This window comes from Scyliorhinus torazame, chromosome 22 (assembly GCF_047496885.1).
Source record: "Scyliorhinus torazame isolate Kashiwa2021f chromosome 22, sScyTor2.1, whole genome shotgun sequence".
In the NCBI taxonomy this organism is placed as follows: domain Eukaryota; kingdom Metazoa; phylum Chordata; class Chondrichthyes; order Carcharhiniformes; family Scyliorhinidae; genus Scyliorhinus; species Scyliorhinus torazame.
The window spans coordinates 43,463,348-43,480,998 of NC_092728.1; the positions used below are offsets into that span (position 1 = coordinate 43,463,348).

At 50.3% G+C, this 17,651-nt stretch overlaps 1 protein-coding gene across 2 annotated transcripts in view; it reads left to right on the plus strand.

The window, feature by feature from the left end:
• LOC140399047 (cholesterol 7-desaturase nvd) overlaps window positions 1-11,028 on the plus strand; it is a 150,005-nt gene extending 138,977 nt beyond the window's left edge. For both annotated transcript variants that reach the window (XM_072488130.1, XM_072488129.1), the window contains 3 exons: window positions 1,349-1,468; window positions 5,869-6,045; window positions 10,031-11,028. In XM_072488130.1, the coding sequence (XP_072344231.1) occupies window positions 1,349-1,468; window positions 5,869-6,045; window positions 10,031-10,192 (459 nt within the window). In that variant the 3' untranslated portion in view covers window positions 10,193-11,028. The remainder of the gene's footprint in view (window positions 1-1,348; window positions 1,469-5,868; window positions 6,046-10,030) is intronic.
• Window positions 11,029-17,651: the final 6,623 nt, after the last annotated feature.

A 17,651-nucleotide genomic window follows, 5' to 3' on the forward strand; every position in this document is an offset into this window, starting at 1 on the left:
ACTCATCTTCAGAGCTGAAGAGATGTTCGGTTTGGAGAAGTCATCCTTATTTATTAAATCCACGCAGCTTAAGTGTCAGACATGAGGCTACTGTTCAGTTCTCTTAGTGTTAAAGATTTTTCAATAAATAGGCCGTTGTGGTTCAAGAACGCACCACCACCCTCAAGGACAATTGGGGATGGTTAATAAACCCTGGCCCAGCCAGTGAGGCCCACGTGAAAGAATGGAAAATAAATGAAGGGCATGATCAGACCGACTAGTACTGTCTTTAGTTTAATGATCCTGTTTAAAGGGTAATCGTGCTAACAAGTATTGAACATGTATAAGTGGTTGCTTCAGCTTCTGTTGGGATACTGTGTTCAATACTACGCACCGCAGTTTAGCAAGTATGTCCTGAACGACTTACTCGAATGATACCAGTGTCATGATAGGCAAACATGCAACCAATGAACACTCAGAATAGGACACAACCAATGGGCAGTCAGGACACTCCGAGGTGGCATCACCACAAGGGGGCATGACATAAACACTATAAAAGGGATGAGGCACTCACACCCGGCCTCTTTCCACAGACAGAAATCTAGAGAGTCAGACAGGGTTGACCAGCAGCATCACACCCCAGCACGTGGCTTAGAGCAGGCTGGTACAGTTAGACTGAGTTACTACAGTTAGATTAGCAGAGAGTCAAACTCATTAGAGAACTGTGTTAATAGTTCAATAACACGTTGAACTCACTTCAGAGTCTGGAGCATCCTTTAGTTAAGACTGCACCAAGTAGCAGCCCGTGTTATCCGAAGCAGCATAACACAACAACCAGCATGACTGGTTTCAGTCATGGTGCAAAAGCTGTTTCTGAAAAGCAGGGAAGGTTCTGGTGGAGGAGATTTATTGGGATTTTTGGTCAAAGAGATGGAGAGCAACTCTTCCCAGTGACAGGTTACCATCGAGAGGACACGGATTAATGACGAGTGGCAAAAAGATCTCCGGAGGGAAGCGAGAATTTTTTTTCTTTGACACTGCGAGGTGTTGGGACCTGGAATGTTCTGCTTGGAAGGCTGGTGCGAGCATTTTGTGTAACGTTTATGGGGGAATTGGGTAAATATGTGCAGGGCATTTGGGAAAGAGTAGGGGACTGCGAGTATCTGGGTAGCTTTTTCAAGGAGCTAGCATCCACATGATGGCCCAAAGGGTTGGAGAAGCTGTGGAGGGGATTACCCGATGACAGGATCAGTCTGATTTTACAAAGGTTTCGACTCCAGGTGGAGGTCAGTTGAAACGAGTGTGCGAGGGTCTGATCACACGGAGAGCACTGATTGGCTTTGCTGAAGCTTCTGTCGTTTTTCTCCAGGTGGAGTGGAACACAGAATCCGAGCCTAACAAGCACTGCTCACGCATGCTGGTGAACCACGCTTTCTACATCTTCGGCCGCCGCTTTCCTCTCCTAGACGTCCATGTTGTTTGCAGGCAGGTAGGAAACAACGTGAGCGAAGGTAAATCCCCAAAGAGCGAGCCTCTTGTTGCAGGGTCAAGTCTTATTCCAGGTCCGAGCACCAAATCTACGCTGACACAGGACTGCGGGAGTGCCGCACTGTCCGGAATGTTGGGTTGGATTCTCCGATTGCCGACGCTGAAATCGCATTCGGCGATTGGCCGGAGAATCCGTTTTAAATTTCGGGTAGCCAAATCATTTTTTCCAGAACTGATCCCTGCGGTACACCACTGGTAACTGGTTCCAGGGTGAATATTTGCCATCCACCACCACTCTCTGACTTCTATCGGTTAGCCAATTCGTTATCCAACTGGCCAAATTTCCCACTATCCCATGCCTCCTTACTTTCTGCATAAGCCTACCATGGGGAACCTTATCAAATGCCTTACTAAAATCCATGTACACTACATCCACTGCTTTACTTTCATCCACATGCTTGGTCACCTCCTCAAAGAATTCAATAAGCACGGTAGCATTGTGGATAGCACAATTGCTTCACAGCTCCAGGGTCCCAGGTTCGATTCCCGGCTTGGGTGACTGTCTGTGCGGAGTCTGCACATCCTCCCCGTGTGTACGTGGGTTTCCTCCGGGTGCTCCGGTTTCCTCCCACAGTCCAAAGATGTGCAGGTTAGGTGGATTGGCCATGATAAATTACCCTTAGTGTCCAAAATTGCCCTTAGTGTTGGGTGGGGTTACTGGGTTATGGGGATCGGGTGGAGGTGTTGACATTGGGTAGGGTGCTCTTTCCAAGAGCCGGTGCAGTCTCGATGGGCCGAATGGCCTCCTTCTGCACTGTAAATTCTATGTTAATCTATGTGAGGCAAGACCTACCCCTCACAAATCCGTGCTGACTATCTCTAATCAAGCAGTGTCTTTCCAGATGCTCAGAAATCCTACCCCTCAGTACCCTTTCCATTACTTTGCCTACCACCGAAGTAAGACTAACTGGCCTGTATTTCCCATGGTTATCCCTATTCCCTTTTTTGAACAGGGGCACGACATTCGCCACTCTCCAATCCCCTGGTACCACCCCTGTTGACAGTGAGGACAAAAAGATCATTGCCAACGGCTCTGCAATTTCATCTCTTACTTCCCATAGAATCCTTGGATATATCCCGTCAGGCCCGGGGGACTTGTCTATCCTCAAGTTTTTCAAAATGCCCAACACATCTTCCTTCCTAACAAGTATCTCCTCGAGCTTACCAGTCTGTTTCACACTGTCCTCTCCAACAATATGGCCCCTCTCATTTGTAAATACAGAAGAAAAGTACTCGTTCAAGACATCTCCTATCTCTTCTGACTCAATACACAATCTCCTGCTACTGTCCTTAATCGGACCTACCCTCGCTCTAGTCATTCTCATATTTCTCACATATGTGTAAAAGGCCTTGGGGTTTTCCTTGATCCTACCCAGCAAAGATTTTTCATGCCCTCTCTTAGCTCTCCTAATCCCTTTCTTCAGTTCCCTCCTGGCTATTTTCCAGCTTTTAACTTGCAGCCTAACTCCCCAAACTTGTTTATTACATCCATACCCCTTTTCCTACCTATGTCGTTGGTACCAATGTGCACCACGACTTCTGGCTGCTCCCCCTCCCCCTTAAGGATCCTGAAGACACGATCCGAGACATCCCTGGCCCTGGCACCCGGGAGGCAACATACCTTCCGGGAGTCTCGCTCGTGACCACAGAATGTCCTATCTATTCCCCTAACCATTGAATCTCCTTCTACTATTGCTTTTCTATTCTCCCCCCTTCCCTTCTGAGCCCCAGAGCCAGACTCAGTGCCAGAGACCTGGCCGCTAGGGCCTTCCCCCGGTAGGTCATCCCCCCCCAACAGCATCCAAAACGGTATACTTGTTTTGAAGGTTAACGGCCATGAGGGATCCCTGCACTGTCTGCCCGTTTGTTTTCCTTCCTTTGGCTGTACCTTGTGTGTGGCTACCTCCCTGTAACTCTTGCCTCCCGGATGATCCGAAGTTGCTCCAGCTCCAATTCCCTAACACGGTCTCGGAGGAGCTGGAGTTGGGTGCACTTCCCGCAGGTATAGTCAGCGGGGACACCGGTGGTGTCCCTCACCACCCACATCCTACAGGAGGAGCATGCAACTGCCCTACCCTCCAACTGCCCTACCGTCCAACTGCCCTACCGTCCAACTGCCCTACCCTCCAACTGCCCTAGCCTCCATCCCCTCTGACCTGAATTCACAAAGAGATTTAAAGGGAAAGAAAAAAAGAAAAGATTAAACACCCGTTAGGCCCATTAAACAAATATATATATATACTGCTGCTACTCTCCCAGGTAAACCCTCTAAAATTGGTGATTCTGCGAAATGATACAATGATAGCTAGCTGCCCCAAAAAACAAAACAAAACAAACACAAAAAATAAAAATTTTTAAAAATTAAAAAAATTTTAAAACCAAAACAAACTCTTACCTTACAGAATGTAGCTTCCCTGTGGACCAACAGGATCTCCGCCCTCCGACTCTGCTCCCAGTCAGCTGCACTCTATAAACTCCTGGCTCTCTTCTCACTCTTTGCGGAAATGTAGGAAATTAAATGAAAGGAGCACCTTACTCCCTCCTCACCTAACTCCCTCAGTCACCAAACTCTCACTATAGCACTCAAATGCACCAAATTCATCACTCCCTCAGTCACCAAACTCGCACTATAGCACTCAAATGCACCAAATTCATCACTCCCTCAGTCACCAAACTCGCACTATAGCACTCAAATGCACCAAATTCATCACTCCCTCAGTCACCAAACTCTCACTATAGTACTCAAATGCACCAAATTCAGTACTCAGTGCAAACAAAGTCAGCACTGTAGCTGGCTCACATTTATACTGTCTGATTCTGGCCTCTGAAAACTGGCCTAATCCAACTAACTAATTAACAAGCTCCAGCTGCAAATATAACCTCTGTTTAAAGCTGATTGAAAACTCACCTTCTTCTGAACCCAAAACAGCAACTTTTAAGTTAATTAACTAAATAAAAGAAAGACTAGACTTTAGATAAAAATGAACCCTTAATATCCCTCAGTCACCAAACTCTCACTATCGCACTCAAATGCACCAAATTCAGCACATCCTCAGTCACCAAACTCTCACTATCGCACTCAAATGCACCAAATTCAGCACATCCTCAGTCACCAAACTCTCACTATAGCACTCAAATGCACCAAATTCAGCACATCCTCAGTCACCAAACTCTCACTATTGCACTCAACTGCACCCAAATTCAGCACTCCCTCAGTCACCAAACTCTCACTATAGCACTCAAATGCACCAAATTCAGCACATCCTCAGTCACCAAACTCTCACTATTACACTCAACTGCACCCAAATTCAGCACTCCCTCAGTCACCAAACTCTCACGATTGCACTCAACTGCACCCAAATTCAGCACTCCCTCAGTCACCAAACTCTCACTATTGCACTCAACTGCACCCAAATTCAGCACTCCCTCAGTCACCAAACTCTCACGATAGCACTCAACTGCACCCAAATTCAGCACTCCCTCAGTCACCAAACTCTCCCTATTGCACTCAACTGCACCCAAATTCAGCACTCCCTCAGTCTCCAAACTCTCACGATTGCACACAACTGCACCCAAATTCAGCACTCCCTCAGTCACCAAACTCTCACGATTGCACTCAACTGCACCCAAATTCAGCACTCCCTCAGTCACCAAACTCTCCCTATTGCACTCAACTGCACCCAAATTCAGCACTCCCTCAGTCTCCAAACTCTCACGATTGCACACAACTGCACCCAAATTCAGCACTCCCTCAGTCACCAAACTCTCACTATTGCACTCAACTGCACCCAAATTCAGCACTCCCTCAGTCACCAAACTCTCACGATAGCACTCAACTGCACCCAAATTCAGCACTCCCTCAGTCACCAAACTCTCACTATTGCACTCAACTGCACCCAAATTCAGCACTCCCTCAGTCACCAAACTCTCACGATTGCACACAACTGCACCCGAATTCCCCCCAGAAGCTGTTGAAGACCGACCTGCTCCCGCTCCACCCCATTTCTGTGAAAGCTTTCTAAAACTCATACCCAGTCCAACGTTTTTTGCTTTTTATTGCCTGATTAATAAAAACCAAAGATCCCATAAAAAAACCCAGAAAAAGCTGGAAACCCTCAGGAGGGTTCGGCAGGATCCGTGAAGACAGAAACAGGCCTATCACCTTTCAACAGATCAGTGAGGGCCGGTTTAGCTCACTTGGCTAGACGGCTAGTTCATGAAGCGGAGCAACGCAAACAGCATAGGTTCAATTCCCGTACCGCGCCCCCTCCCCGTCTTTCCCCCCCCCCCCCCCCCCCCCCCACTTCTCCTGTTCTATTCATGCTGTCTGTCTTGTTGAAGGTGGGTCCTGGCATTGTCTACATGCTGTTCAACCACTCGTTCCTGGGCCGTGGCATTATCCTGCACTGTGTGGCACCCGTCGAGCCTCTCCTACAGCGAGTCACTCATTCCATCTATTACCAGGCTAATATTCCCGCCATCATTCCCAAGTTCGTCTTGAAGGCAGAATGTATTCAGGTGAGTGTTGCCACAACAACCATCACGATGTACTTGGATGTTGTGGGGACAGTGCAGATGGGAATCACAAGGGTTTTTTATACTCAGGACAGATGTCAAAGCATTGACTCCGAAGGTCGTGGGTTAAAATCCCACCGATGAGATTTGAGCAGATAATCCAGGCAGGTGCCTGATGGCAGTACTGAGGGGATGACCCTCGCGAGTGACGGTGTCCCCGCCCAGTGAGTGACGGTGACCCCGCCCAGTGAGTGACGGTGACCCCGCCCAGTGAGTGACGGTGTCCCCGCCCAGTGAGTGACGGTGTCCCCCGCCCAGCGAGTGACGGTGTCCCCGCCCAGCGAGTGCCGGTGTCCCCGCCCAGCGAGTGACGGTGTCCCCCACCCAGCGAGTGACGGTGTCCCCCACCCAGCGAGTGACGGTGTCCCCCGCCCAGCGAGTGACGGTGTCCCCCACCCAGCGAGTGACGGTGTCCCCGCCCAGCGAGTGACGGTGTCCCCCACCCAGCGAGTGACGGTGTCCCCGCCCAGCGAGTGACGGTGTCCCCGCCCAGCGAGTGACGGTGTCCCCCGCCCAGCGAGTGACGGTGTCCCCCACCCAGCGAGTGACGGTGTCCCCCACCCAGCGAGTGACGGTGTCCCCCACCCAGCGAGTGACGGTGTCCCCCCACCCAGCGAGTGACGGTGTCCCCGCCCAGTGAGTGACGGTGACCCCGCCCAGCGAGTGACGGTGTCCCCCACCCAGCGAGTAACGGTGTCCCCCACCCAGCGAGTGACGGTGTCCCCCGCCCAGCGAGTGACGGTGTCCCCCGCCCAGCGAGTGACGGTTCCCCCACCCAGCGAGTGACGGTTCCCCCACCCAGCGAGTGACGGTTCCCCCACCCAGCGAGTGACGGTTCCCCCACCCAGCGAGTGACGGTGTCCCCACCCAGCGAGTGACGGTGTCCCCCACCCAGCGAGTGACGGTGTCCCCCACCCAGCGAGTGACGGTGTCCCCCGCCTAGCGAGTGACGGTGTCCCCCACCCAGCGAGTGACGGTGTCCCCACCCAGCGAGTGACGGTGTCCCCCGCCCAGCGAGTGACGGTGTCCCCACCCAGCGAGTGACGGTGTCCCCCGCCCAGCGAGTGACGGTGTCCCCCGCCCAGCGAGTGACGGTTCCCCCACCCAGCGAGTGACGGTTCCCCCACCCAGCGAGTGACGGTTCCCCCACCCAGCGAGTGACGGTTCCCCCACCCAGCGAGTGACGGTGTCCCCACCCAGCGAGTGACGGTTCCCCCACCCAGTGCTCCCCAGCCAGTGAGTGACATTGCCCCCGGCCAGTGCTCCCAGACCTCTGATGGTGACCCTGCCCAGTGTCACCCAAGCAGTAACTGCTCTCTCTTCCAGCGCTGTCTCGAGATTGCAGTGCATTTTCTCAGTTTAATGCTATTTTATTGTTCTGTGGATGTTGCCTGTACTTGAGTACTTGAGGGTGGAGGGGGATTGGGGAGGGTGGAGGGGGATTGGGGAGGGTGGAGGGGGATTGGGGAGGGTGGAGGGTGGAGCGGAGTTGGGGAGGGTGGAGGGGAGTTGGGGAGGGTGGGGGGATTGGGGAGGGTGGAGTGGGATGGGGGAGGGTGGAGGGGGGTTGGGGGAGGGTGGAGGGGGGTTGGGGAGGGTGGAGGGGGATTGGGGGAGGGTGGAGGGTGGTTGGGGGAGGGTGGAGGGTGGTTGGGGGAGGATGGAGGGTGGTTGGGGGAGGATGGAGGGGGGTTGGGGAGGGTGGAGGGGGGTTGGGGAGGGTGGAGGGGGATTGGGTAGGGTGGAGGGGGATTGGGGAGGGTGGAGCGGAGTTGGTGGAGGGGTGTTGGTGGAGGGGAGTTGGGGGAGGGTGGAGGGGAGTTGGGGGAGGGTGGAGGGGGTTTGGGGAGGGTGGGGGGTATGGGGAGGCTGGAGGGGGATTGGGGGAGGGTGGAGGGAGATTGGGGGAGTGTGGAGGGGGATTGGAGGGGGGTTGGGGAGGGTGGAGAGGAGTTGGTGGAGGGGGATTGGGGTGGGTGAAGGTGGGTTGGGAGAGGGTGGAGGGGAGTTGGTGGAGGGGAGTTGAGTGAGGGTGGAGGGGAGTTGGGGGAGGGTGGAGGGGAGTTGGGGGAGGGTGGAGGGGAGTTGGGGGAGGGTGGAGGGGAGTTGGGGGAGATTGCAGAACTCTGAGGTACGGAGGGATGCGTGTGTCCTGGTACATGAATCATGAAAGGTTAGTTTGCAGGGTCAGCAAGTGATTAAGAAGGGAAATAGAATCTTGGTGTTTGTGGCAAAAGGAAATGGAATATAAAAATAGGGAAGTTTTGTTGCCGCTATCCAGGGTCATGGTGAGACCACATCTGGAGCAGTGTGTGCAGTTTTAGTCTCCTTATTTCAGAAGGGATATAAAAGCATTAGAAGTATTTCAGGGAAGGTTCAGTGAACTCATTCCATGGATGAGAGGCTTAGCTTATGGGAAAAGGTTGAACAGGCTGGGCCTAAACCCACTGGAGCGAGGCACAATGTGAGGTGATCTGATTGAGACATTTCAGATTCTGAGGGGACTAGACAGGGTGAATACCAGGGGGGAGGGGGTGCAGAGGGTGGGCGGGATGTTGTATCAGTGGGGGAGTGATGCACTAAGCGTCAAGAACCACAAAGATATGTGAGACTATAACCAAGGCTTTAATACACTACATAGGAAGCTTACCCGACACAGACGACCCCAGACAAAATGGGTCAGGTCTCAGAAGCTGGGTCTTATACCTAACTCCCGGGGGAGTGGCCAAGGTGGAGCTCTCCGTGGCCAGGTCAGGTTACATACAGGTGACCGAACCTCTACAGAGCTACAGTACAATACACAGGATTACAGGACCACGTTACACACAACTATTATATAACTATGTACAATGCTAGGGAAGTACAGTGGTGTATCACCACAGGGAGATCGGAACCCGGGGATACAGTTTAAAAATATAGGGTCTCCTTTTGAAGATGAAGGTGAGGAGTGTTTTCTTTGCTCATTGGTGCAATTATCTTGTCCAGTGGAGGCTGGGTCGTTGAATGTATTCAGAGCAAAGTTGGAGTGATTTTGATCAACAAGGGAATCGGCTTTATAAGGGGCCGGCAGGAAAATGGAGCTGAGACTACAATTCGATTGGCCATGATCTTATTAAATGGTGGAGCAGTCGCGAAGGGCTGAATGGTCTGCTCCTGCTCCTCAGTCCCTTGTTACTGGAATTAACCAACACCTCAAGGAGCAGAGTCTAGAATCCCTACAGTGCAGAATGAGACCATTCGGCCCTCTGGAAGACCACCCTACCCAGGTTCACTCCCCTACCCTATCCCCGTAGCCTCACCTAACCTGCACAGCCATGGACACTAAGGGGCAACTTAGCATGGCCAATTCCCCTAACCTGCACACCTTTGGACTGTGGGAGGAAACCGGAGCGCTCGGAGGAAACCCACGCACACACGGGGAGAACGTGCAGACTCTGCACAGTCACCCGAGGCCGGAATCAAACCCCGGTCCCTGGCGCTGTGAGGCTGCAGTGCTAACCACTGTGCCACCGCGCCGCCCTTCGCAGTTGAAGGCATATCCACCAAACAAGCGACGCCGGGGACTTGTAAAGGGCCAGAATTGGAGGAGCTCTGATTTCTCCGGGAATCGGAGGGCTGAAGGAGATCACCGAGATGGGGGAGGGATCTGGAAACCAGGATAATGATTCCGAATCAGAGTTGAATGGGGGAGCTAATGCAGGTCGGAGAAGATTGACGAACGAACGGAACCCGGTGAGAGTTGGGGCGCAGACGGCGCAGTTTGGGATGTGGTAGGGGCTGAGAGATGGGAGGCTGGGCAGGTGTGTGTTTATATAGTCAAGCCTGCAAGTAAGAAACTGGCTGGTCAGTTTGTTTGTGATGATGCCGGCTGACTCTGCCAAACAGTGGCTGGTCTTGAAGTGCGAATGACAGATTCTTTCCCTTGCAGTTTGAGCGGGACGTGATGATTTGGAACAATAAGAAGTACATCTCCAAGCCGCTGCTGGTGAAGGAGGATTCTGCTATCGCCAGGCACCGCCGCTGGTACACTCAGTTCTACAGCCAGAACAGCCCCCGGTTCACAGCGCAGCTCGATAGTCTGGACTGGTAACCAGAGGTCAGGATCCCACTGACCCCGAGCTCGACAATCTGTCAGTGACAATTCTCTGAGGGCCGATGGCAGCTGTAGCCTTCGGGAGGGCAACAAAATTACCTCAGAGCCTCCGTTTTAATCTGATCCGGTTGAGGTGATCTGAGGCCCCAAAGACTTGAATCCTCTTTGGTTATGAAGAAGAAATGGTCTTGTGTGTGTTTTACAAGACATTTTATGTAACAATAATATTTTTTAGCTGTTCACTAACATGTACTGACAAAGTTAGAGCTATCGGTGCTCGGCTCGGCTGAGTTCATCCTGCTCGGGGTGAAGGGGGGGCAGAGGAGGGACAATTGGTATTTGCCATCCCTTCTCGTGTGATGCTGCTTGGGGTGGACTGGTGGTTGAAGGCTCTGGCTGAGAGCGCAGGTTACCCCGACGACACAAACTCCCTCTCCCCTTCCCCACCCTGCTCAAAAGCACTGAAAGACAGGTCGGAGCAGGCATGGCGGGTAGCCGAGGGGTTTGGGGCTCTGTTCTTGCTGTGTAACGGGTAGGTGTGGAGACATGGGTCAAGGTGAGGTGGAAAGACCTGACCTGGTCGGTGTGGTTCATGCTGTACAGTCCGAGAGCATGAGGCACGTGCAGCTCGCAACCTGCACCAATAGAAAATTGAAGAACAACAGGCTTGAATAAGTGACCCCTTTAGACTGAATGATAACCCCCCGCCCCAAGTCACACAATCATTGTTGGGGGCGGGGGGGGGGGGGGGCAGTGACACACAGTCAGCACGTGAGGGCACACAGTCAGTGTGGGGGGGCACACAGTCAGTGTGGAGGAGGAAATTCACACAGCACAACTGGAGTGGGGTGGGGGGGGGGGTGGTCAGGAGGGTGGTTGGGGGCATGGTCAGAAGGTGGTCATGGAATGGGCACAGTACACAGTGAAGGGTGGGGATGATTGGGGAGGGGGGGTGGCATGTTCACACAGTGAGGGGAGGTGGTTGGGTGGGTGGGAGTGGTCGGGGGGGTGGGCACAGTCACACAGTGAGGGGGTGCTTTGGAGGGGGGTAGTCGGGTGGGGGTGATTGGGGGTGGGGGTGGGGGTGGGGGGGGTGTGGGGAGGGGGGGGGCCCGGTCAGATTCTCCCCTGCTGCAATGCTGGTGCTGAATGTGGATTGCTGTCACTGTTAATCAGTGGGACTGTCGGCGAGGATGTGTTTTGTCTTCACACTGATGGGCGGGGGGACGGGGGACTGTGTGTGTGCTGTGTCATTTTGGTGATCTGTTGGGCAGACTGTGCTGTGTGTCCCCCCCACTGTAAATACTGTTCAGCTCTCTCACCAATACTGAAGGATAGTCCTGAAATATTTTTGTAACTGTACAGTAAAAATGCTTTTGAATATAGATTTGAAATGAAGTATAATTTAAAATTGTGTGACTTGTGTCAATTTAGGAGGATCCAAGGATGCGAGTCACTGCTCCTCTCTGGGCCTGACGCCTCCTGGTGGTTTCACTGTGATGGTGACCGGGCCTAGCTCTCTCCTGTCCCAATGTTACGTTAAACAAGTTTGGATGACAGGACAGAGTGAAGACCTGGCAACCCCCACATGCACACTGACCCTCACCACCCCCTCACCCACACTATACCCGCCCCCCCCCACCACCACCACCTCTGGATTGGATTGGATTTGTTTATTGTCACGTGTACCGAGGTACAGTGAAAAGTATTTTTCTGCGAGCAGCTCAACAGATCATTATGTACATGAGAAGAAAAGGGAATAAAAGAAAATACATACGACTGTGGTATATATTGTATATATAGGATGTTGATATAGGCGCTTTACGGTAAGGCCACTGTACTACAGGTACGGGGGTAGATCCCTGCCTGCTGGCTCCGCCCAGTAGGCGGAGTATAAATATGTGTGCTCCCAGTACAGCAGCCATTTTGTCAGCTGCCGTAGGAAGCCACACATCTCCGTGTAATAAAGCCTCGATTACATCCTACTCTCGTCTTTGTGTAATTGATCGTGCATCAACCTCCCAATCTCACTTCCCAGACTCGACACAGTTTTTGCTGGAGTTCTCCCTCCTGCCAGTCTGTGTCTCCGTTGCCAGACTATCCATTAGGCTTGTGGTGTGTGAGAAGCCAGTGTTGCTGCAGCTCTCTATGCTGAAAGTGAGGAAGCCTCCAGGAGCAGGCTGCAATGGGGGAGAGCGACAGTGGCTGGTAGTGACAGCCTGGGTCACGAGATATGTCAACCCAGGGTATCGGACAAAAAGCTGTGAATGCTTGAATAAACCAAATCAATTCAAAATACATCTGTTAAACCTTCGGGCTGGTAAGTCTTTATTTCCCCCCCTCTGTTCCGGATCAAGTTTCCACCTCCGGGAGGGAATGACACTTTGGTGTGAATGTCACATGGGACGCATGAAGGTCAGGCAATGCTCACCTCCAACAAGAGACTTTTAGTCAGCCTGACCTTCATCGACCATCATGAGAGTTTCCCAGCTGTGGTATCAACACACTGGGGTAGGGGGTGGGGGGGGTGCGGGTGTCACTGTTGACCAGAAACTCAACTGTACCAGTCATATCCAGACTTACGACAGGAGCAGGCTGGGATGTGGCTCAACTTCTGCAAACTCAAAAATATCCTGCGGGTTCAGTCGCTCGAGGGGCGGGGCTGGGGGTGGTGGGGGAGGGGTGGGATCAAAGTGATCCATTTGATTGGTACTCCTACCACTGGATTTGATATCCACCAATGATGCAGTGCATTGGTTAGCACTGCTGCCTCACGGCGCCGAGGTCGCAGGTTCGATCCTGGCCCTGGGTCACTGACCGTGTGGAGTTTGTACATTCTCCCCGTGTCTGTGTGGGTTTCACCCCCACAACCCAAAGACGTGCGGGCAGGTGGATTGGCCATGCTAAATTGCCCCTTAATTGGAAAAAATGAATTGGCTATGTAGTGATCTGTACATCTGTACATACATCTGCACATACACCAAGGACTGCAGACAGATGTAACAACCACAGCATCACTAGAGGGCATCAGGGGCAGGTATAAAGGGTCCAGCCCAAGGGAGGATCCGCCTCTTTCAGAAGCACAGGGTTAGGGAGCAGCAGCAGATAGAAGCAGCTCAGCATAGGCAGCTTACCTTAGCTTCACTGGTCATACCTCTTGACTATTATCTCTAGTTAAGCTCTGGAAACAGAACAAACCCATTGAATAAAGTATTTGTGTTAACTGGAAGTCTACAATCTTTATTCAGACTTCGAGAATAACATATGATACCAGGAGTGATTTCAGAAAGCTAGCTAGATACCAGCAAGAGAATAAAAACTTAAACCGGATATTCGACTGTGGAAGACTTCGCAGCAAATGGATCCTCGACAACTAACTGATTCGATGGAACATGTTAGAACTCCATGGCAGCTGGAAACAACTGGTAATTTAAGTTATAACTGGAAAATGTTTGAACAGCTGTTCCAAATATTTAGCACAGCTAATGATTTAAGCACTACCTCTGACGCAACGAAAATAGCCCTACTACTCTCAACAGGAGGGCATGAAGCCAGAGAAATGTATAATTGCTTTAATTACTTAGAAGGTGAAGCCAACACCAAAGTAGATGGTATACTCAAAACATTTGCTAAATGCTGTAACAGTCAGGCTGGTGCGATGCTGGAAAGATTTCACTCTTGTCAGAGAAACGGAGGGCCCATCTCTGATTTTATTACAAATCTCAAGTTAATACCACAAGGCTGTGATTATGCTGATTTCAGAGACACTGTGATAATGCATCAATTAATTTTTGGACTATCTGATAAAAATTTGAGGGAACAACTATCACAAAATAAGCATCTAACTCTAGAAACCGCTATACAAAAATGCCGTGCTTATGATCAAAAACAAAAATACTGTCAGTCTTTACAAACACAGAATCAGTGTTTAGAAAAGAAAATCGGAAAAAACAGCGCCAAAACTTACCACGAGGCAGAGGCAGGATTGAAGGAAGTTCTGAGCGGCAGCCATCTTGAGAAAGGAGCCGCACATGCGCAGTTGCGAAGAGAGCGCGCAGTACAGGAAACTCTGAGTGCGCATGGGCAATCGAGTCCTATGCATGACGTCACGAGCATCATGACTGTCATGATATTCAGGTAAACATCATAGCACATACATACTGATGGACAGATGAACGGACCAATCAACACACACACAACACCACAGCCAATCACAGGCAAGAGCATACACAGTACAAAACAGGGAACACGACACTTCCTGAGCATTCCAGCAGGAGACAGCTCAGGGCACAGAGCTCATAGCAAGCCACTCAGACATCCACCATGTGCTGAGTGCCACTACAAGATAGTATTAGGAATAGGTCCACAGATTCTAGGGTTATGATCGAACCTCAGCAACCAGTTTACCACTGTAAATAAATGTTAGCAATAAAACTGAGTTGTACCATTCGCAACCGTGTTGATTCGCCTGTGTAGCAGAGTACCCAACACATCAATGATGTCAGAGGACCAGGACCACGCCCACTTAAAAGGGAAATGCACGAAAATGAACAAAAAGAAATTTAAAGCTGCAAAACCCAATTTTCTTGCCTCAAAAGACAGAACAATGCCAAAACTTACACCAGCAGTTGAAAATAACTGTCACAACACCCTGGAACAAGCAGTTAGCACTGCCCTCGAAGATGATATGGTCCTTGTAGACCACGACTCAGACGAAGATTTCATCTTGGGAGGTGGCTACCCCAGTACCAAATCTGAACCGCAACTAGAGGTGTTGTACCGTGAAGACCCCGACGATGAGTTCTTCAGATTGGGGAATATTCAGCCCAGCATATATGACATCCCGACTCGTGAGTGCAAGATTATGCTGCGCCAAGAAACAGAGAGGGGTCCACGCACCGCGAAGGGTCCCAGCCTCCACACAAGGTGATTTGTTCATTGAACATGAAGAGAACGATCACAACTCTGAAACAGAAAGCGATGATTTATCCAACGAACAATGCACACAATACTGCTCAGACATGGCTGAGTTATTCGGAGATCCTGATCACAGCTCAATACGACTCTTCTCATGGTAGATGAATCCAATACCATGGTGCCATGGCACATTGGATGACAGTAATACCCAAGACGAAGACGACGCCACAGAACAACTCCGTTGAGAAAGCACAGATCGACTCTACAGCGAGAACACTGCATGACTCCACAAAGAGAGCGACGCAAGCCTCCACAAAGAGAGTGACACAAGCCTCCACAGACAGCTCAGTGACAGACTCAAAAATAGAAGCAAGCGAAAACCCCATAGCGAACGCCATGCATGTACAAGACCACGAAGATCTATCAAGCTTATTTGAGCCACCAGAAGAAGACACTGAATGTCTACCCACTGTATGTGAGACAAGTGACGAAGAAATCACAATTCCCATACAGGATGTGCAGGATCACAGCGAGACTGACATATCTCAGCTCGTCCGCACAGAAGCACTCAATAATCAGAGGACGGCCACCCATTAGTCCAGAGAGATCACGTCAATGGAAATCCTGAAGATTTTGACTCCAGAAGAGGAGCACCAAGAGTCCAGAGAGACCACGTCAATAGAAATCCTGAAGATTTTGACTCCAGAAGAGGAGCACAAAGAGATCAGTGATGATTCAAATGAACCTGAAATGACTCCAAAAGAGGAGCACCAAGAAATCAATGATAATTCAAGTGAACCAGAAACGACTCTGGAAGAGGAGTACCAAGTTAGCAAAGAAGAGGAATCGAATCCACCACAAATGACTGATGTCACTAACATCAATGCAACATCAGATCATTCTCACAATTCTCAAGAAGAAACGCTCAATGTAGCAGAGACCACAAAGGACACTGACACCAATAACTGTGACAATGACTCAAATCATCCACATGGCACACTCATTGAGCGCAACAAGAACAACAAAAACCACAAGAAGCACAACAGAAACAAGAAGAACAACAGCAACAACAAAAACAACATGCAGCGCAACAAGAACGACAAAGACAACAAGAAACATTCCAGAAACAACAAGCACGACAAGAAAAAGAACAAGAATAAAAGCGAAAAGAACGAAAACAGAATCAACAAGAACAACAAAAAGAACAACAAGAACAACAATGAAAACAACAAAGACAGAAATGACAGAAACAACAACAATTGAACAACGACCTGTACAACATGGTACAACTCTGCACGTGAAGGGCAATGCCACAGCACTCTGCAAAACAATGACAAGACTACAACATGCCATGGCATGATAAAGAATCTCACGAATTCAAATCTGCTCCAGAACAAACAAGCAAAACAGCTTTCACGAACGATGACATACAGCATCAATACCACAAACACGGAAAATCGAGGTCAGACAACGGTGCGACACAGAATCGCTACCCACAATCAAATGGAACAGGGGACAAAGGTGTCCCCATCATTAAACGACTCATCAGCAAAGCAGCCGAGTCACGTTCCGACATCAAGCTAGCTCTGTTATCGTACCGAGCAACCCCATTGAGCTCAGGACTGTCGCCAGCGCAAATGCTCTTCGGCAGAGACATCCGGACAACCCTACCAGCAAAGGCACCCGACCGGCTAGATTTGTGACGACACTTCAACACACGCACACGACGAATATGGACATTTCTCACGATGGACTTACAACACAGTTAATTGTTTCTGTGTTACTTTTATCATTTTCACAGTGTGCAGGTTTGCATATTCTCACCACTTGTTATGTCCAGTTTTCTTGAGGCCAGTCTAGAAAATATGTCCAATAAAAGGGGGGAGATGTAGTGATCTGTACATCTGCACATTATATCTGCACATACACCAAGGACTGCAGACGGATGTAACAGCCACAGCATCACTAGAGGGCATCAGAGACGGGTATAAAGGGTCCAGCCTAAGGGAAGATCCACCTCTTTCAGAAGCACAGGGCTAGGGAGCAGCAGCAGATAGAAGCAGCTCAGCATAGGCAGTTTACCTTAGCTTCACTGGTCATACCTCTTGACTGTATTATATCTAGTTAAGCTCTGGAAACAGAACACACCCACTGAATAAAGTATTTGTGTTAACTCGAAGTCTACAATCTTTATTCAGACATAGAGAATAACATAGGCTACTCTAAATTTAGTTTGTTAAAAATGATGCAGTGCATACAGGAACTCATCAAGATCATTTCACTGATGCAATCCCTCCCACCAACTCCAGTATGGACAAGGACAAGAGAAGCAACTTTGTGGGAAAGTCCAAGTTCCTCTCCAACTCGGATGCAGATGAAATGTATCCCCATTCTTTTGTCACCCCAAGGAAATCGCAGGGTTTCCACCCAATCGGAACCAGTGTGGGAGCACCTTCGCCATGCCTGGCGGAATGCTTCAAAGAGAAAGCCCATTGGCTAGAGCTGGACAATGAATGACCGGGTTGCCTATAATCCCGAC